Source organism: Thermobia domestica, chromosome 9 (assembly GCF_964235325.1).
Source record: "Thermobia domestica chromosome 9, izTheDome1.hap1.1, whole genome shotgun sequence".
Classification (NCBI taxonomy): Eukaryota; Metazoa; Arthropoda; class Insecta; order Zygentoma; family Lepismatidae; genus Thermobia; species Thermobia domestica.
In genome coordinates this window covers 237,234,711-237,257,248 of record NC_137462.1, presented here as the reverse complement: position 1 = coordinate 237,257,248, position 22,538 = coordinate 237,234,711, and the positions used below count along the sequence as shown (strand labels likewise).

General features: G+C 34.8%; 1 protein-coding gene across 1 annotated transcript; it reads left to right on the top strand.

The window, feature by feature from the left end:
• The first annotated feature begins 2,621 nt into the window (after nucleotides 1–2,621).
• On the top strand, nucleotides 2,622–21,753 carry LOC145694237 (pupal cuticle protein Edg-84A-like). Its single transcript, XM_081770342.1, has 3 exons — nucleotides 2,622–2,716; nucleotides 16,373–16,537; nucleotides 21,117–21,753. The coding sequence occupies exons 1-3, from the start codon at nucleotides 2,696–2,698 to the stop codon at nucleotides 21,423–21,425; spliced, it is 495 nt and encodes a 164-aa protein (XP_081626468.1). The 5' UTR covers nucleotides 2,622–2,695; the 3' UTR covers nucleotides 21,426–21,753.
• The last annotated feature ends 785 nt before the right edge of the window (nucleotides 21,754–22,538 follow it).

Genomic DNA, 22,538 nt, shown 5'->3' with positions numbered 1-22,538 from the left:
CAATTGTCCCGAATTAATGACGAGTTATTACTCTTTCCTTATCACACACAGTAACTAATGAGTTGTTACCATAGACGTTTTGTCTTTTAAAACAATGGTTTTGAACCATTTTAAAATAATACATTTTAAAAAGATATTATACGTTTAACATTCTCACAACTATTACATGCTCAAAAATATTTTTTAAAAAAACTAAAACTGTTCTCAAACATAACTCTGTACGTATATTTAACACGATAACTTATTGAAATTAAACACAAGTTTTGTTCATTTTTCAAGAATTAAGTTCAAGTTCAAGAACCAAAAGTATCGAGTATTAGGTATCCGAGATCAACATGTGCCGAATTGAACAAACATTGAGTAATTAACAAATTTGAAAAAGATTAATTATTTTGTACCTTTGTTATGCTGCAAATAAAAATGTACTATAAAAATTATGTCCTCTTCTTTTTAATTACCATTTTCCCTTGAATCTGTTGCAACAAGAGGGATATGCAACCAATAACGTGAATAATGAGGTTAATTAACTGCAAACAAACCAAACAGTTAATTTATTTTGAGCAAAATATTATTCCAAATTCCAGCTCATGAAAGTAGAACTAAACACTTATTATATGTAAAAGAAAATAAACAATCTCTCCTGAAAGAACTCATAGAGAATTATAATACACATTTCAGTGTTACTTGGAAGCCTAAACTGTAGATAGCATATTTTAGTAATTAAAGCTAACTTTTGCTAATTATTAATGTTAATGGTGAATATTTCTGTATTTCATATACATCTGTATACCATAATCGTATGTATTATTTCTGTAGCTATGTGTTTTATAATTTTCGTGAAGGTTAGCAGGGTATCCAAATAGAATGTATCTATTTCAATACATTCAATGTACAATTACTTATTTAATGTATTCTGTTCATTATATAGAAATCTAGTGACCTGCTGGTTGTTTTTAGCTTCAAATAAGTTGAATTAAGTTTTTATTATTTATTCCGTATGACTAATGTTCATTTTCGAAGTTTGAGGAAAGAATATGTAACAAAAGAAGGCCTGGAATCCAAGAAATCCCGATCTGCCGACACCAGCCAATGCTCTCTGGGGTTTCTTAAAGCAGCAAGTATGAAACACTCGATATCACAAGAATTACGAGCAGCTGTGGAAAACACCTTCACCTTCTCGAGTATCTCCGCAAAACTTCTGCGAGAACTTGGACAAAATTCAGCTGTGCTATGACATGGATGGTGATCATACCGATGTTTATGACTCTTAAGGCTTCAAGGTAACTGTGTACAGACATTCTACCATAACTAACACTATACTGTTGAAACTAAAAGGGAGGTAGTACGCCCACTTCCGGACCATCGTGTATAACGAATAAATATTTGTATTCTTCAATGACGGTTCGAACGGAATGATAACACCCCCCCCCCCCCACACACACACAAATAATCGTTCCGTGTACCGGACTCCAGGGCATGAATTCGATGTATTTTCTTAAACAGAATTGAAATTTCGAAACCCCAAGACGATCGACCGCGCCAATTTTTTTTTTACAGGCGAAAAACTTTAGGGATTTTGTAGAGGGAGAATACACGTAAAAGAGCCATATAAAAGAACAAAGTTCTGTACAGTAGACCCCAAGGTGTATGGATTCGATGTATTGCTGCACATGATTCAAATATCGAAACCCCAAGCCGATCGACCGTGTCAATTTTTTTATGGAAATAAGACTAGCGAATTTTGGATGGGATGAATACACGTAAGACAGCACATACGTTTTTTGCCCATAAAACAAAATTGACATGGTCAATCGCCCTGGGGTTTCAAAATTTGGATTCTGTGTAACAAATTACGTCGAATCCATACCCTGAGGCCCAGCGCACAAAAAATTTATTTATTTATTTATTTATTTGTGTATGTGTGACTGTAGAAGGAAAAAATTGTTTTCTTTCTATAGATTCATTTAAGCTTAAAGACAAATAATTATAAATAAGTTGCATGTTGATTCTATTTTAAGTATTTATCTAATTACTACTATAAAATACGTCTTCTTCTTGAAGAAATAATCATTTCTTATATGTATTGTTTAAATGCTAAGAGAAAAAAGAAATTATTGTGCAAAATTCTTTCAGCGAACATAGTAAGTTTTTGATGAAGGAAGATATCTCAGCACGTGCTGTCCAGCACATGAACGGAAAACACGGATGACAGTTGCGGTCTGCTGGTCACTACACAATAAATGTTCGTCTCTTACATGTTGGATGAGTGTTATTGCAAAGCGGAACGAAAAAAAGATACAAGAAGCAATAATTAGAAGTGATGACATCTTTAAGGGAAGGAATGAGCAGGGTATGGGAAAAGCTTGCGTTGTTTAGTGGACAGCAAAGGATATTGCTAGAAAGTTTTTCTAAGGTTCATGACACATACTAGTACAATTGTTAAGAGGATGAGAGAAGGAGAAAGAGAGAGAGAGAAATCTGTTAGTATACATCGCTTGCAATCTGCCACCCTGTTAGCTTTAAATTAAGACAAGTAAGGAAGGGAAAGGGGAAGGATATCATTGTTTGGTATAAGTGTGCAAGCATACAAGGAACGAGACCACGTGTTGATCTATATAAGAACTCCGATTTACTGAATCATCAGTCACATTTTACCGTGCTTTCAGTGATCATCCTCATACTTCCAGTCCTAAGCATGAACATGCATTTCTCTCAGGTAAGAGTACTCAACACTTGCTACTTGCCGAAAGAAAGTTTCTATAATCTAATGTAGTTGACATATACTCACGAAATTTCTCCAACGGGGTTGCCAGCGTAAGAAACAGAAACAAGAAATTTATTCAAATCATTATTTCATTTACATTAACTTTTAAAAGTGTATATTACCTCACATTTATGGAATTTAATTAACAAAATGATTTTAAGTGCTGAAAAATTTCAGTTGATTCCGAACATATTTATTCTTCCATACACTGAGAAAAATATTGTATGTGGTGTATGTAAAATCGTATGTTATATTTGTAAATTCTATAGTTTTTGGACTTAACTTACAGCAGACGTATAACTGAAAATGCGTGTTTTATAATACTTTCTGTATAAGTGTTTCATCGATACGTACTTTCCGTATGAATCAATGTAGACGGTCAGGATCTCACATACAAATAAACGTATATAACATATAGCTGACGAAGGTAACACATATACATGTATGTAATATAAGGAAGACTGTTAGCTATCAGACATCCTGCAACGGCATGATGTAACATCTAAGGGTAGTGCATATGTAGCATACGGATAACGTATGCTCCGTACTGATTTCTGTAGTAAACGAGAGGATTCTGTATATTTGTACAATATGTCGCTGTCCGGAGAACGGATTTTTCTCAGCGTATGTACAAGGATAGCGAAATACGTGTTTGGAGAGAGAAAAATTTCAAGCAAGGTAATTTCTCTCAAGGAAGATGTGTAATCAAAATAAAATACGTTGCAGCGTAACTTCGCTTCAAGAAACATTTCAAAATGAAATGAAATGAAATCTTTCAGTTTAACGCCCCCAGATTATGCACGTTAGACTAAGGGAGATGATGACGAATGCAAGTGAATGATAATGGAAGAATTGGCGGAGTGAGAATGTGGGAGGAAACATGAGCACCCCGAGAAAACTTACGGGCACGATATTGTCCACCATAAACTTACTTGATCGGGAATCGAATTTAAAATCCCACACACAACAGGTAATCGTTCTAGCACTAAGCCACCGTTTTCCCTGAAAAAATATTTCATTATATTAGTCCGGTGTAATTCCGATATCTACTATTCGAATGCGTCGCTCATACGTGGATAGTTCCAAATGAATATCTTAAATAATTTTATAAACGGATATTCAAAGGTAGTGTCATCTTTCTTCAAAGCTAAATATACTGCTTTTATCTAATATCGTGCTGAACTTTCATATATTAACTTCTTTTAATCTCATTGTGATATAGTTATACAAGCTATTTAATTATATTAATACACTTTCTTAGGTCTTTGGTCATCTTCTAAACGTTCCTAAATAGGACAGAGAGGAACTATCGTCATGCCTTTTGTTACAATCCTAAATCAGTATTTGATGCTTGCGAGCAAATCATGATTTTTTTTAGACCTTCTCCGCTGATTGAGTGGCTAACGCGTGTGATTTGGTTTGATTCCTGGTGGGAGGCACAAAAAATTTAAATCATCCATCTTATTTAGCTTAAAGAACATAACTAAAATTTCATTTCATTTCATTTATGAAATTTTATAATTATTAATTTACAATTCTTTGAATCTAGTGATGTACACAGAATTTCAACAAGGGGTGGTTAAACCTCCCAAGTTTATATCGTTTCAGAGCATACTAGGTTTTTGTATACATACCTCAATATGGTAAATTTTACCTTTTTCACAATATCTTGTTGGAGGGGCTATTATAGCGCAACAGCTTTGCGAATGGGCGAATTAGATTTTTTTTTTTTTGTTTGTCTCTTTGTGTGTGTGTGTATATGTAATGTCAGAAATCTTAAGTATAACATAATTCAAGAAATTATTCTTAAAGATACTACATATAAATTGTTGTGTATAAACGCATATCGAATCGAAAATAGTTACTCGTGACTTTAATATTAACTACTCACAGCAGGAGGTCTGCGTTCGGTAAAAGATATCTGTTACTCTATATCATAGAATATACGTGATTAGGATTAGGATTTAGATTTCTGGACTTTCAGCACCTATGGCCATGTTAGCCCCTGAAGTATAAGGAATGACGTCCCTCGGCAATCACACTATCCGAGGAAAAGCAAGGCAGAAAGGATTGGGGAAGGAATGACGCGACTTGAGACCTGTATGTAAGGTACCATTCCGGCATTTGTTTGTTGTGAATGACGAAAATCACACCACTCAGTATGCGTGGCCTGATAAAACTTTTACACTTTTTTCGACCGAGTGTCCCCAACAGGAATCAAACCTGGGACCGCTCGCACCAAAGAAGAGCGTTAGCGACTACGCCACGTGGGGCTACTTAGAACATATAGAACATATAAGACATTATATTGAAGAAGATATAAAGAAAATCATCTTCCTTAATTAATGGTTTTCCGAATACAGAAAACACCAAAGACAATTTAAGAAATAAAATGTCAGTGTATAACGGTCAAGTAGTATGCCTAAAAGTAATTTAATATTTAATAAGCTCTTACATACTTAGTTTAGAAATACGTCCATGAATGAATGTGAACTTAAGCGTTAATTGTATTAAATAGTAGGTCGTTTGATAATATGTAGCCCTATTATACATTCGTTAATTCATGCAAGATTTAAATGTCATTTTATGAAACACACTTTCATTGCAAAACTGATCGAAGAAAATTATGTTTTATCGTGACATGTGCTAAAGTCAGACATGTGATTGTAAGAAGTATTGACGTTACTTGGTTTTACTCTTTAAGGCATGATCCAATATTGAAAGCAAATTTGTTTTATGAGAAAGTGTTTATTTCTTATTGAGTAAATGTTTCCTCTATACATTGTATTGTTTGGGTACATTCTGGATATGTAGTTTCCAATCCATCATACTTACACTCATACGTATATTTACTGTAAAGTCTGCTTTTTCATTCTTCCTTGTGAGAAATCCTTTTCTCTCGCTTTGTTTGTTTCAACAATTTACGAAGACGCACATTCACGTTTTTCTAAGAAAATATTTTTCCCTATTCCTTATTTTCAATGTATACTTTGTTTCTATTTTGGGAATTTTACAATGTTGATCTGAGTGCAATAGTGGTTTAAAACCTAGTTCCACAACGTAAATAAAAGCCAAACTCAAAATAAATCTCAATTTCTATTACAAATATCCAGTGCAGCAGATTGTATGAGACCTTCATTCAGGGAAGCAGCTAGGCTAGTTGTCGTCTGGGGCAAGAACTCGCCTTAGGCCCCCTCCCCTGACTATCAAACGAAAACGCTCCCCGACTACACCTCATATTGACATTACACAGTAATTCTCCTATTTCACTTTTTCTTCAAGTGGTAACTCTTGATTTCAAAATTGCAGAACATAATTTAACTTTTAGTACAAGATAAAACAGGAAATTAATTAGTATTTGATTGAAAAATAATATGAGAGAAGCATGCTTGACGTACTCTTATAGTCTTATCATAATAACTGTTATTTAATTATGACAAACAGTCAAGCTATTGTCTCAAGTATTATACTCCGATATTTTGCAAATCTCTTAAATCTATGAAAGTAAAAAGGAAAACACAAAAATCTGGAACTAAAATTTTACGTGCTCTTTTTGGCTGCAAAAGTTTTTACAATGTCCTCAAAAGATAGCTTTGCAGCTAACTTATGTCCTATGGATATGATCCTAAGGTTGGTGAGTCGTTGTTCTCTTCTTAAATTTCTGAGCTTTTTTCATGCTGTTTAGTTTAGTTTTGCACCTCTCAATCCGGTGCCCGAAGCACAAGCCCCATTTCCCCTTTAGTTATGTCACTGACTTCATTCTACTAATTACCAAGTATAAACTCTGTAAAATAATTTTCAGAAGAGAATGAAAATAACTTCACACCTTAAGTTTCTCATTTTTAAATTATTGTTGATTAGACAACTATTGCACCCTGGCCCACCAACTTTATTTTCTGCGTGCGACGATGTTGCGTGTAAGATGTATCAACCTGTAACAAATATATATTTCATATCGTCGATAGGAACGTTTTGTGTCATCGTAAATTTAGCGTAATCTGGACATGTTTTGTATCTTGATAAATTATACTCACGTGGCAATACTGTTTGAAAAGTAATTCAAAAGACACACTAAGAAAATGATATTTCATCTAATTGCTCAAATGGCTGTTAAGTACACACACATTTCTTGTTGACACATAACAGTAAGGAGACGACAAAGCAAAACATTGTAGATGATTCTTCTGGAAAGTTAATGTATTGGATGTGAAGTGGTACACCAAACATTGTAAATAATGCGAAGGAGATGCAGTGAAAGCAGTTTACTTTCTTTAAGTTTCTTTCGCTCCATAAAAAGCACTCATGTATTTCAGATACAAATGTAGACAATTGAATTGTTTATTTTGAAAAGAAGATAAGTCGCCAACTAAGCAAAACTGAGTTAGTTAGTTCTAGTTCATGTTCATTCTCATCACGCACACCATTCCTAACAAATTTTCGGATACAAGTATCTCAAATTTGCATACTAATTACAATATAAATAAATTCAAACTTTTTTATTTTACACAAGACCATATATATGTTTTTGAATCTATCTGAATTCTATGAACCAATTCCTTATTTCAATTTCAAAATATCTTTTTTAAAGCTGATAAGCTGATTAGTTGCAGCACCTGGAAAATATTTTTTCACCCGAACAAGTTTTTTTTTTCCTTTTTGGAATCAAATTACATAGTTATGCTTTGTAAAGTAAAAGAGGTTGTGATATTGATATAAATCGAAACTAAAATCACGCTTACTCAACGCAACCGCACTAGAAGTTGCCACTTGGAAATGCAACAGCTAGCAAATTGTCCATTTTTTTTTTTTAGATGAAATACAATATACCCATTTTTATTCAAATTATTCAATTACATAAAAAAATACTTCTATATTTATTATTGAAACTTCAGCATTGTTTGAAACAAGTTTAGTTGAAGTGCGAAAGGAATGATAGTTTATTGGCTTATTCATATCTTATGTTCATAGGCGCATGTCTTCACAAAGTATGTTAGACATGCTAAAATAGATATCGTTGTTTACACAAAAACATAAAATGCAGAGGTTAATTATCGAATGTATATACCTTTAATTTCCTTATGTTAATATGTCTACAAGAAATGGTTCTAGTAATGTCATGTAGGAATTATAGACATGAGCAAGGCTGTGCTCAAGGTTGAGAGAGTGTGAGACCCAATTACTTTTCTATTACTCTTCCTACTGATTCAAAATGAAGTCTCCACAATTCCTGTTAGGAATAGATATTCTGTATACCAAAACGCTAGCATATATCAAATCTCTTGACTTTAACTATTAAAAAAAATAATAATGGTAATATCTTCCCTGACCTCACCTCTGAGATGAATGTTTATAATTGGTGCCCGCGAATGATATGGTTGTATTCTGTCTATCTGATAGCCAGGGTTTGCCAATTTTTATTTTTCACTTTATTTCTAATTATTCAAAATAAACAGTAAAGAATTTTCCCTTGTTCAATCCTCGAAAGAGGTATTCCAAAACCCGTGTAAGTAAATAAGATGCTTGTATGCTGTGATAATAAAATTCACATATAAAAATTTTCATGCCTTATTATTTAGCTCTCCGCAAAATGATCTACCATTAAATTCGTACAAATGAATGATATATTGTATTCACGCTTTCTAAAGCAAGAAGTCCCTATATCACATTTCATATATGTGTGATCAATAACTAAAAGCAATCTAAACATTTAAACTTTTCATAGTCAGTTTTTTGCACACCTTACTACAATTTGTATTCTATAGTCACTCAAGCTGAGTCAGAGAGTTATATACGTACTTGTTTGTGACCATTAAAAAAAAGCAATCAAATTAAAACGTTAACCTTTAAGCTTGCGGACACAAACAAAAGTTCAATATAACTTTTATTTTAATCCTAGTTAACGTTAATATTAATTTTACCTTTTCTTTATTTTTCAATATACTTCTGTATAAAAGAACAAACCATTTATGAAAATCTTTTTAAAAAACAGTACTTTATTTGATCAATTTAAAACAGTAAATTTCCGGATCTTCTGTTACTAGTTTTTCTGTTTATTTGATATACACATACGTGTATGTCCGGTAACTACCAGCATTACAAAATTCACAAGTAAAGTTCTACAATATTATTGATGTATGATAAAAAAAAATGTTCAAAGATTATATACAGTGTGTCTGTAAAATAATTCTGGGGTTTGAAGCAGTTATAGTCAAGGGCACCGATCCTGGGTGGGCCGAGGCCTCTCCCCAAACCTCATGTGGGGCCCCTCATTTTATTTGTAAATTTGCAATATTAGGCATAATTTGAATGCAATTTGTCTTAAAATCATCATATATGCTTTCTGAATCTGAAGCTGCCCCCCCCCCCCAATTTACAGAGAAATCAGCGCCCTTGGTCATAGCTTCGAAACAAAGCATAATAGGGAGATGGAATGTACGTCAAATTAAAAAGAAAAAAAAAGGAACTCTCCAAGTTTATGTATGAAAAAGCTTATGCACAGACACCAAAGGGTATACTAACACATTGAAGGTATACGAACTCGCCCGAAGAAATCAGTGCTGAAGTGTTCTACAGATTTGGGCATTACTAAAACGACCATTCACAATATGTTAAAGAAACGTTTACATTTCACTAGACACTAAATCCGTATAGAGAAAAGTACATGACTGTCGTCTTGAAAAAATGAAATGAAATCTTTGAGTTTTACGTTTCACGCTTATGCCGGTTAGGCTAAAGGAGACGGTGATTATGAAAAATGTATGAAACGGTGGAATGAAGAAAGTGGGAGAACCTCGAGCAAACTCACGAGCACGGTGTTTGTCCACAAAGTCTATACGACACGAGCTGGGATCGAACCAGGGACCCCAAGCGCCGGAGGTGAACACTCTTCCACTGAGCCACCACGCCCCCTGATTGTGGTCTTGATGTCTGCAGAAAATTTAAGATAGCACACATCGCATCGAAATCTAGTAAATAGAAAAGGTTTCTCTTTAATTTGACGTATAATCCATCTCTCTATCACGCATTTTGTCAATAACTGTGACTGTTTAAAAACTCTATTATTACTTTACGTTCACACTGTACATATACCAGTCGTCCATAGATCTCATTCAGTTGAAATCCGAACAAAATTGTTGGCGAGTGTAAATTCGTATGCGGAACAACGAATTTCTGAGCAAACTTAAAAATTGATGTTTACGACAAGAATGCCATCGATTATACTAAGACAGAAGTACAGGAATACATCCTTTTCAAGCTTTTCATTAAGATTTCTAGTAAAATGATAGTACATTATGCAAAAATGAGATATAGCTCATAATTGTAATTCACTTTTTTAATTTTATTTTTTTTATCTGTAACATTGTCCAAATACGAGACATAAATCGATACAAGATATCAACTAAAACAAAATAACACATTTGAGGGCAAATTCTGATATGTATTTTTTGAAATTAAAGAAAAATCAACTTCTATTACTAACAAGGGCGCCGACTTTCCAAAATTTATGTGGGTACATTTCATGGCGGAAGTATTATATGTTTTCAGAGATTTATATTTTATCTTAGTTAAAATATTTTATGAACACTGTCATAAATTGCTGTGCTGTGATAAAGTAAAATATACCGGTACTATAATAATAATTTTGGGGCTGCCCTAGCTTAGTCGATAACACGACTGACTTAAACGCAAGAGAAACGGGTTTAAACCCGGGTCCAAAATAAAAATGTTGTGGGTGCCCGCACTCACAAGATTATTTGTGTGGGTGCCGGAGCACCCACGTAGTTGGCGCGCATGATTACTAAGTATTTTGTCTTTTGGCAGATTCTGGGACTAATGAGTCTTTTTTCCTTTTAAGTTTGGGCCTGGAAATGTTTGTTCCACGTCTTTCGATATTTAGTTTTATTTATTAATTCCCAATATTTTCTTCTAATTTTCTACAGTCGATGGAAAAAGTGTAAAAGCTTCCTTAGGGTTTCCTCATTCATACCAGGTAAATGCCGGGATGCTACCTAAGATACATGCCCCAGGCCGCTTCCTTCCTTCCCTTTCCTCGGATAGTGTGATTGCAGAGTGCGTCATTCTTCATACGTAATGCGCTAACATAACCATAGATGCCGAAAGCGCGGAAATCTAAATCCTATTGCTAATCCTCTATTATTCAAATCATCGATCACTTGTGTTCTACTTCTTCGCACCTCTCGCTTTCCTTCCATCTTTCCTTCTATGGCGGTATGAAGAAGACAACTTCTACACCGATAAAAAGTATCTCATTTGCAACTCGAACATACGGTTCATTTATTTGTGTGCTATACCTGAGCATATTGATAAAATATTCTTCCGAGTGTAGGTTGGACGTCGTTTTATTATTTGTCTCTTTCTAACATTGATACACATCTAACAGTGACTCATAATAATATTCTAAGAGTGGCACATATAGTCCTAACAGTGAATTGCAACCTAATCGTAAAATGATATACGAGGAAGAATCAGAAGGTTATAATGCCGATATTTCTCGAGTTTCATGTCTTATAGAGAAATGAGCAGTGTGCGGTACTTTTAATACGTGGAGTTGGCAACTATGCAGAGTTTCAGCCACCCGTAACCTACGGTGCTAGTTGTAGGTAAACACAAATGGCGACTCGTTTGAAAATCTGATCTCGCGAAGAAGTCCTCTCAGTTGTGCGATTTCTGTGGGCAAAACCAGTAACCGTTGCTGAAATTCATCGGCAGCTGGTAGAGGTTTACAAGGAGACTTTAATGTCTCATCAGCATGTTGAAGAATGGTAAAATAGATCCCAGAAAACCACTACGCTCTTGAAGCAGTTTCTCCGGGACATCATCGACCACCTTCCTATAGCCTGTTCCCGCATTTGAAGGAGCACCTCAGGGGGCCGTCGCTTCGCTTCAGACGAGGAGGTGAAACGCTTCTGTCAATGTAGCTGAACACGCAATGACAGGATTTTTACCAGGAGGGAATCTTCAAACTCATCCCACGATGCGACAAGTGCTTCAACCGATTTGGAGACTATATCGAAAACTAACCTAATATATGTACCATCTGTTGACTGTATGAAATAATATATTCACGGTTTTGTAACCTCACTTTCTGATCACTCCTCGTATTATTTTGCTATAAATAATCTTGAAATAAGGTTTGAGACAGAATGATAAAATGAGTAACATATGTTCTTTACCGTAATATAAATGAAAATTTTCTTTCACTCTACCAATATTGGAGAAAGAAAGGAAGCATAGCTATCAACGTTTCCGATCTACATTAAGAATTCGTTAAGTGGTAAAAGATTTATTCTATCATTATTTCTCTAGTATCTCTAATTAAAATCTATGTGGTAATAAGCGTGTTGTTCTTGTATGCATTGAATTTCCGTATCTTTTCACTTCATCTTAATAGTACGGCAAAAGAAGGTAATCCATAACTTTGCCCATTTCATCACTCCTTACAGACAGTAATTGGTACTATCTGAAGATTAAGATGTATCAAGTAACACTCTTTGATTAGTTATTCGTATTGTTTCTCGCAAGTTCTCTGTGATTTGAAAGAGGAGGCGACGTGATGATAGGAGTGTGATTTATAGTCTCAAAATCATGATATTTCTCAATAGACTCCAACACACTGAAGTAAAAGTGTTGCTTTTAACATTCGTAGAGTAAGAAATGGGATAAATAAATTGAGAAAATGGAAGAGATGAAAAGATAAGAATCTATTATACCGATAATGATAATAAATTGTACTTTCTCTAGACTATTATAGGTCTACATTCAATGTATTATTATACGTTACTGTGCTCACGTTCGTTTTTGTAATAGTTTATCCATCCGATGCTCGATAAGCTGTTGGCAAACATTAAGAGAATCCCTTAACAAAATTTACCATTTTTCTTTTGCTTGTTTATTCATAAATGAAAGAAAACAATGAAATACAAGTTATCACAATCATAGGTAATGTTATTCTACAACAGTAAATATGAACCTGAAGGATTTTCAGTGTTGCCATCCATAAAAATTACAGTGTTGCCAGAAAAAACAACGCCCCTAAAATCTAAGGTAATACAGCGACCAGAGGAACGATCTCAACTGCATTTGGTTACGTATCATGTTTTTTGGTTTCTTGTGAACTACTTTTTAAATAACATTATTATTTAGTTTTAATAACTTATATTAAAACTATTGTGTTTATTACAAACTAAATACAACTATTATTTAAAAAGTAGTTCTGAAGAAACCAAAATAACAAGATACGTAACCAAATGCACTTGAGTTCGTTCCTCTACCCGTTGCCTTAACTTGGATTTTAGGGCCGTTGTTTTTCTGGCAACACTGTAATTTATATGGATGGCAACACTGAACATTCTTGAGGTTCATGTTTTCTATTGTAGAATAACATTATCTATGATCTTGGTAACTTGCATTTCATTATCTCCTTTCACTGATGAAAAAACAAGCAAAAGAAAAATTGTAATTTTTGTAATTATTATTTTTAGTAAGGCAGGCTCTTAACAGTCAATAAACAAGAACAGTTAAAAATGCGAGTAAATATTTTTTCCTTGCTAATTTAAATATTCAGCCTCGTCGGTTAATATGGATCTTTCTTTCAAAGGTGGATCCAACTGGAGAGCGAGGGACAACTGTCCTCTAAATATTTTTGTTCTTTCCAGGATTAATTCGTTAAAAAAACACAAATATGATATTTTTTTCGGAGACCCGGTCTGTGTGAAATGCCTCATATTATTTGAACTTCAGTTATTTCTGTTTCTAATTCATTGAGCCGGGCGCGATAAACCTTAAAAGCGCGCCTGTAGGGTTAATCTTTTTCACGAAGTTGAAGTAACACAAACTCTATGAACTAAAAAGGAGTATTTTAACTTTGTGTCATAGGAAAGGGTATAGGGATATGATCTAGGGCCTAAAACAGTAGCGTAGCCAGGATGGGGGGGCAAGTGCTGTTATAGGTACAAATAGAAAAATTACAAACAAAAAAATATATAAACATAAAATATATAAAAAATTACAAACATCAAAGTACCAAAATACATTGTCGGACCTCTTTGGAGGTGGCCCGGCCCCTCTGACACCCCCCTTCCCTACGCCACTGGCCTAAAATAACATGAAATGAAATATTTCAATTTAACGTCCCACGATTATATACTTTGTAGGCTAAGTGAATGATGATAACAGAATTGGTGGATTGCGGATGTAGGAGGAAATGGGAGTAGCAGTAGAAAACCCACGGACAGGATGTTGTCCACCAGAAGCTTACTTAGTCAGGTATCGAACCAGGACCCCACTCAACAGAGGCAAGTGCTCTACCACTGAGTCACCATGTCCCCCCTGCGGGGCCCAAAACATAAGATGCGCAATTTAATAATAATATCGTTCCTTACTGAAAACTCTTAACAAAGCATTTGGGTTGATGGAGTAATTGATTTGTCTTTACGTTCAGAGCGAAGTTAAATAAGAGATCTATAATTTAATATAAAACAAGCAGCAAAAATACAATAAACCATATATTCTACATTGTATGTATCATTTATTGATAGACATACGTGTACATTGGTCTGTTTTAGTCCATACTGATTTAAAGAACGTATATCGTGTATTGACCGTTCATTTATTGTCCAGGATCCACCCTTTCCAAACAACACTTCTTTGGTTTATCAGAGTACGACGTCTCTTTTAAGCACACAGCCTATATTAGACGTGGACCTCAGTTCAAAGTGGAATCCGAACCACCGTAATTCGTTCAAATAGCTCTCCCACCAGGTATCGAACCTGTATGTGCTAGTCAATCTACCGTTTCGGATTGTTTAGTGTTTCCTTTACTACCATTGTGAAGAATGTAAATGAAATGCAGCAATCTTAAGGCAAAAACAAATCTCTTGCTATATTTTCTTAATTTTTCAGCCTGTCAAAACTTTATTATCAATACATTACTTAACAGCCAAACCACCAGATTTTAGTTTGCTCCCTGCTTCAAAAGCCTGACTTTTCTTTTATTCTTGAAGGAGCAACACATACTGATTTTTAAGCATAATACGTGGCTTTGGTACCAAGAACCCTTTGTTCAATTATAGTACATGAAATGTCAGTTTTCTCTGGGTTCTTCGGCTTCTTCTTAACCATCGTTCGGCCGATTCATCAATTTATATATATTTTGGGTTATTCTCTTTCCTTAAGTAATTCACTATAGTTAATAACTTACGACCGCTGTACAATACTTAACTTAGAAACTCGTCGTTTTCAGGACATGCTGTGGTGATCTGAACCCTCGAAAACACATAACTTCAAAGTGTTCTCAAGTATTGTAGCAGGTTTTATCGCAGTAATATTATAACATCTGTTGCAAATCACTTTTCTTGTTTAATTAACGTCCTGCAATTATGTCCTGTAGGCTAAAGAAAATAGGGTTAAATAATTAGAGCAAATGATTATGAAATAGTCGGTGGAATGAAAATATGAGAGGATACATGGAAACCTTAAAAGCAAATGGGGAAATGATATTGTCCACCAAAACATCTAAGATTAAACCAGGGACCACTCTCACCAGAAGTGTGCGCTCTACCATCATTTAGGTGCCACCACAGACCATGTAATGTTGCGCGTTCCATGCAAGTTCGGTGCCATGTTGTTTTGCATATTTTGTTTCATAGAGCGTGTGCGCGCCTACGTTGATTTTAAAGCTTATTTCTGTTTTATAAAATAATTCGTATTTAAATGGATACATATTCAATTTCTGCACTTTTAATCTACACATGGGAAGTTGGAGAAACCCAACTAGTTACTCAATGTTTTTTGTCTAAATTTAGCAGAGATGACTTTATTGCAATATTAACAAAATGTTTGGAAATGCGATTCTCAGTAAAGTACAATTGCTGATACAACTTAAGTAGGCCATCATAGGATATATATATACTATCGCATTTCCAAACATTTTGTTAATACTGCAATTAAGTCATTTCTGCTAAATTTAGACAAAAAACATGAAGTAGTTGGGCTTCTCCAGCATCCCATGTGTATATTGAAAGTATAACTGTGTGTGTGTGTGTTTGTTTGTTTGTGTAATATTGCATATAGCTATTCAGAACTGAATTTCAGTGGACTGAATTTCATCAACTCCGGTTAGCGCTTCAAAACTGCCACAGTATTTCGGTCGACGTCTGTAAAATCCCAACAATTGTATCCAAGTGGTCTGCAGTGGATATATAGTAGAGTAAAGTATGATCAGCCCAGTTCTTTAATCGACGTTATTTTACTGGCTTCCTAGATCATTAGTCGAACCTCTTAATTTAGGTAATTCTTCAATTGCTCCACAATTCTGAGTAAACACGAACAAGCTTAACTAAAACAGGAATTGAACATAGAGATACGCAAGTCAAGAAAACAATTCTAAACAAGAGGTTCTTATCACATAACATGCATAATAACGCCTTATTAGCATGAAGTAAAGTACGGACGGAGTGTAAGTAACAAGTAACAGCCATTGCATGTTATTATGCTATTCATTATATAAAAAAAATATTGCTAATACCGAACAAGATCATAGGTGCATAAAGAAATTCAGGTTATAATGTTCTACTTTGCTTTAAACAGGTCTCAGCAGCGGTTGGAGTCATTTTGGTGTGTGTTTCAGCATTTCCGTTGGGTGAAGAGTACGAATATGAATTTTTGCAACCAATTGCTGAGTATAGTGCTGGCAGCCTTTTGGACTCAGGAAGTATTGGCGGATATTCTGGAGGGCATGAACATGTTAAGAAGGTAAATTAAGTTAGCAATAGTATGTAATTCAGAATATAACACATAGAATCAAAATAATAGAAACATGGAAAAGATGTGACTTACCAGGTTAATATGACACAGAACCATTTCTTGTTCTCACAGAAGCTCGGAAGCTCTGAATGATGGCAGGTGATATATTGCACGTGCAGTGGTGCATCATCCAGTTCCGTCAGAGAGAATGGGAGCGGAGATCTGTGCTGGATTCATATCTCCAAAACGGATAAACTACGTTTAGGTCCGGGATTGAGCAGGGCGACATATTCTTCAAACAACCCGACAACAGCTCTAACTATATGAATGGGAGCATGATCATCCTGCAATATGGCATCTGGACCACATAATGCATATGATCTCTTAAAATGGATATTGCAGCCCAAAGAATCGCAGAGCCGCCACCATGCTTTACGGTTGGGCGAACACTGTGGATCATATGCTTCTTTGGAATCCGTCCCACATAAACACAAGTCTATCGTTTCAAAAAGTGAATGATGACTTACCTGACCATATCACACGTTTGCAGTCATCAGTGACCCATGTTCATGTTTGTGAAACCATTGGAGTCATGTTGAAATGTTATGGGCTCCTATGAGCGGTTTCATTCATGCAACCAAACCCTGTATAACCATGTCATGACCGCATGACGGCCCTGAGTGACAATTCGTTTAATGCTACGGAGGACCTACCATTGAGGTTGTTCTTCCTATCAATGATCCTCTCCTCCGATGATTTTGTCGTGTTTTTTTAAAGCTGTAATCCCTTTGGATACTGTCCTTCGTGACACACTCAACACATTTTCCATTTTCGCCATGATTACATCACTAACCGAACGACAATTATGTTCTCTCTTTGTAAATCAAAGAGGATGTCCATTTTGCACTAACATCGTTTGGTTCATTGCACATTCTCGTTCTAGTGCTGCTCACGTAATACAGAGCTGACCTTAACATACCAACACCAGCAGTGTGTTGCTACCGACGCTGTGTGATCATTGCCAACCAAAACAATTAATCTATTTACAACTGCATATGCTTCTAATATTGTGATAATTTATATACATATCTTTTTGTTGCTAAGACTACAGTGATAAAAAGTTTTGGTTTTATTAAAATTATGATTGTTGTAAGCACATTTGTACTGAAAGAATAATAGATTTTAAATTAGAAACATCTGGAACAACAATATTGATGTCTACGAAATTGGTTATTTTATTCCACTCTACTGTCATAGCAGAGTAACCTAGCTATGTTAGGTGATGTATCTATAGAAATAACACTCAATCGTGCATACCCATACGGAAGATTACGGATACATGCAGAGTTCTTCGCTGAAATTCTATGCAGAACCGGTGAGAAAAGGAGGCATTTCTTTTAAACTTGGGTGTTCTTGGCAGCGTTTAAATGTCCATTCAACCATCATTAAATTAGTTAATTTTACACTAACCACCATTAATCTATGGAAAAAGAAGTTAGGTTCAAACTAATTAAGGTTTACTATGTGTAAAAATGAACAAAACAGTAGCACATCCAAATAGGGCCTATTGCATTTATTCCGAATGCCATATGTGAACTTTGGTTCAGTTGATGCTATTGGAAGAAATTAAGAATAGTTACAGCCTCTCTATTTCAAGTGTGCCCCCTCTGACGCTGCTGTCGATGTGTGTTTTCCTGTTCCTCCCTTCAAAGAGGAGGTACAAGTTGCTGCGGCCGAGATCTACGGACTTCGCTGTGCACTGTCTTGTTAGCAATTCTAAAGGTTAGGCTATTCAATAGCGCGTTTTTGATGCGTTACCTCCAGCAGTGAACACGAGCTAGGTAGCTACTCGATAATTTTACTTGCGCCAGAGTTATAAATCATACTGGGAGTCAGTCAGGGTTTGCAGGTCTTTTTTTGCCAGGTCTAAGTCTATAATAGCAGCGTTCCAATACTCTGCACAAAGTATCTTCAAAACAACTGTTTCTTGCTAAAATCCCCTTGCCTGGCAATGCGTCTATACATTTTTCCTTCCTTTAGACATATTTTAAACAGCAGGCGGTCTATTGTTCCGAAACGCACCAAATTCTCTCGAGCCGACGTTTTCTGCGCGTTTTTATTGCTTTCACCTTTGTAGCGCATTGTAATTAGCCATTCACATTTAAATACATGCTCAGCGTATTCCAAGCGTACACATGAACAATAAAAACGCTTTGCGAACGCCTCGAATAGAAGCCCAGTAAATAGCTTACGATCTTCACTCGTCGAGACCAAACGACTGAGTGACAAATTGGCAACACAGCCGAGGTCATTCACTTCTTTCCCCTAAGTAAAGGGATGGTTTCCTCCGTAAGAGTGTTGCGGGGGTGGGGCCGAAGAATGCTTCACATATTTTCCGAGGGCACACTTGAAATAGAAAGGATCTAGTCAAGTACAACGTCAATGAAAATAATACTATGTGATTCCGAAACGTAACGGGAAAAATATTTCCACGTATTGGATAATATTCTCTACTATTAATAGCGTAATAGAACTAATTGTTTACAATAATTGGAAAGCAATAATTACTGTTTCCACAGAGTAGTTAATAGTTTACAAAATGTGACATTTGCATATTGAAAAGTATGCTAAAACGTACCTGTTTTAGAAGTGTTGTGTAAATATTTTTTATATAATTTCTTAGATCTATTTACTTAACAAGATGCACTTGTTTACAACTTGTATGTCTTTCAAAATTTTAACTGGAAAGCCAATCTGAAAAATACCATCAGAAAAATCTACGTCCAGATAGGAGAACACTATTAAGATGGATCTCGCTGAAGTAGGAATACGAAGTAGAAACTGGTCAAAATTGATTAAGAACAGAAATCAATGGAGAGCTTTTGTGAACGAGTCGTTGACTATCCAGGTTACATAGGCCTAGAGTTAGTTATTTCTGGCATAAAAGGATGGTTAGTGATTTGTTCACTAGATAACACGTTCGTATTTTGGTTTCATTATTGAATGTAATATGTAATTATTTGCAGTGCATTACATTTGAATTGACAGCAATTTTCGGTTTGCATATGTCACTTTCTTAGTACTATTCAGAAAGTTGATTTTGTCTTAACGGACATTTTTTACCTTGAATTAAAACTAAAGTACTTTTAAATAGTACTAAAATATATGTATAACTGTATGAAGATACACTAGACAGATATACAGGATCTATCCTATCTAACCTCCTAGGTCAAATTTATAGAGATGACAGAGTGTTTCAACAGAAGCATTTTGAGACGGGGAGCCGAAGGTCGAAAACGCATATCAAGTTAGTAGTGTATGAAATGTCAGGGGCATACAAGTCATTTGTGTATGAAATGCCAATAGAATCCGAGAAAAATCTGCTTTCTAGGGTCCTAGTTGCATGCTTGATTGTGCAAAGACACCGGGAATATTTGAGACATGACAAAATTACATGCGACGTTGTGCTACATGTACCAAGGTTGTTGGTTGCCACTTCGAAGAGTTACTTTGGGTTGATTGTTCATACAGTAAAGCAATGATTTGTTTCAAATAATAAACCAAGCAATCAAATGTAATGTTATGCAAAATATAACAGATTATATTGATACGATAAACAAAATATTTACTATAATTTCTTACTTGTTTCAGGTGGTTTGGCGTTTGAAATAGGCATTTCCAACTTTAGATTGCCCATCTCAAAATACTTACAGTTGATTTCTCTATACTGTGTATAAATTTGACTTAAGAATCAAATATTAAGGAACAGTAATTAATTGTATGCAGAACCCACTAACAAAATGGGGATTTAAAAAAGTCTTCATCTTAAAATTCCGTGTTTAGACTTATTCTTTTCTCCAAAACCACAGGTATATACTTCCTTACGCTCTTCTTAATAAATAGAATGATTACAGCACAATTGGTAACTTGTAATTAGTATCCTTCCGAAAATCAAGACTATACGAAATCTGGAAGCACATACAGTTTAAAGTGATATTCGGTGACAGCAACCTACATCTATAAGGATTGTCGTCGTGAATTGAATGCACTAAAACTGAGAACCAACTACTTATCCACGAGAGAGCTCTATTATAGCACATTCTTCATTATGTAAAGAACTAAATACTATCCTTTTACGAGAAAAGTGTTCAATAATAAATTATCTATTCTGGAGTTCTTGAAAGGATATACATATTCTTAGCCAGGTACTTACTACTTGATTTATGTACCACAATATTTTTTTCTACTGATATCATAATTCTATGTCATTTTCATAATTGTTACTATACTGGAATCAAATAAAACGGAGTATATCTTTTCTTGCACTCTAAAATATCATCATACTAGGTTTTCTCATTCATCTTGTGGAACCACTGCAAAGGAATGATGAATGAAAGTTAAGTCTGGTAGCTCTTCCAAAAGGCATTTCTTATTGTTAAGTATGTCTTGTACCTTGGTTTCTATGAAGTGATCAAAGTTCGAGCCACTATGTTATTAAACATATCATGTAAGTATTATATGAATGTAGAATAGCTGTCACGATACTATACTCTCCTTTGTAATTAATTTGGTTTTGTTTTATTTTCAGGAGCCCCCAAAGCCATACAACTTTCAGTACAAGGTGAACGATCATCACACAGGTACAAAATATGGTCAGGAGGAAGTCAGTGACGGAAAAACAGTTGTTGGTAAATACAGTGTTGCGTTACCAGATGGTCGTACGCAAGTAGTCAACTATCACGCTGACTGGAAAAACGGATTCCATGCCAATGTCAAATACGAGGGGCACGCGCAGCATCCTGTCACAAGTCCACACCATCATCATTCATCCTTGGGGGCTGCTTCAGGACTGCAGAGTGGAGGTTACGGCATTCAGGAACAACCTGTCGCCTACTGAGAAAGAAGCAGAGATTACAATACGCTGTTTGTTACTAAATGTTGTTGTTGTTGTTGCTCGGAAAAAAGAAAAATGCAGTGATCATACGATGTGCTCCTCAGGGAATACAAGACATTCCACATCACGTTTCTTTCTTCTCTATATCTGTTATGTTATTTTGTTGTTCTTTTACCCTCCAGTGACACATGAATGCTTTCAGAAAAGAAAAGGGAAGTGCTGGAGTTTTCAGTTACGTGTAGACATGCTTTGATATTCATAATTTGCCACTGGTAACTATATCAAGCACACATTGATGTTATATATCATTAACATCATTAACAACATTAATCAAAAGGTATTACTTTCATATATATATATATATATATATATATATATATATATGAAAGTAATACCTTTTGATTAATGTTGTTTGATTTCAGATCTTACTAAAATCTAGTCAAATCACACATCACTAGGTTATTTTCTTATATGCTATGATATAAATGATATATCAAAATGTAATTATACAATAGTATACGATTCTACAGGAGAAAGAAAACTATAACAGCTACTATCCAAATAATTGTGAAAAGTAAATTTAAATACATTTTCTTTGCATTACATTGTATGATGATTGGCACATTGACAACTTTTAGTACTTATATTTGATGTATATTAGTGTTAAACAAAAACAGAGTATTCAATTCACTTCATCGTTAAGAATGATTGTTCAGAAATATAGGGCATTAAGAGGAAACACTGGGACAGTAAAATAACTCAAGATTTAAAAGTGTTTCGCTTAAATTAATGATTTAACTAGCTTCTTTAGTAAATATGTAATTTTATGAGTTAACCAGAAAAATTAAATCACCACAACGAAATATCTACACGAAATGGAATGATTGACGAAACTGCATCATTATATGTAAAACAAAATGAAATTCCGTTACTTCAGTTGGCAGATTTAGATCTAACTATACTACTGTTACTTATGAAATGAAGCATGTCATTTGTCACTGCTTATTTTGTCATAAATATTGCACGTTGTCTGTACTTACTTAGGTACTACTTGTATTCTTTTATTGTATCAATATATATATTTAGTACACATTTCCATTATTTTTATTTATTTTT

Coding starts and splice junctions, on each gene's coding strand:
- LOC145694237 (XM_081770342.1), top strand. CDS start 2,696: ATGAACATGCATTTCTCTCAG. Junction 2,717..16,372: donor TGAACATGCATTTCTCTCAG/GTAAGAGTACTC, acceptor TGCTTTAAACAG/GTCTCAGCAGCGGTTGGAGT. Junction 16,538..21,116: donor GGCATGAACATGTTAAGAAG/GTAAATTAAGTT, acceptor TTTTATTTTCAG/GAGCCCCCAAAGCCATACAA.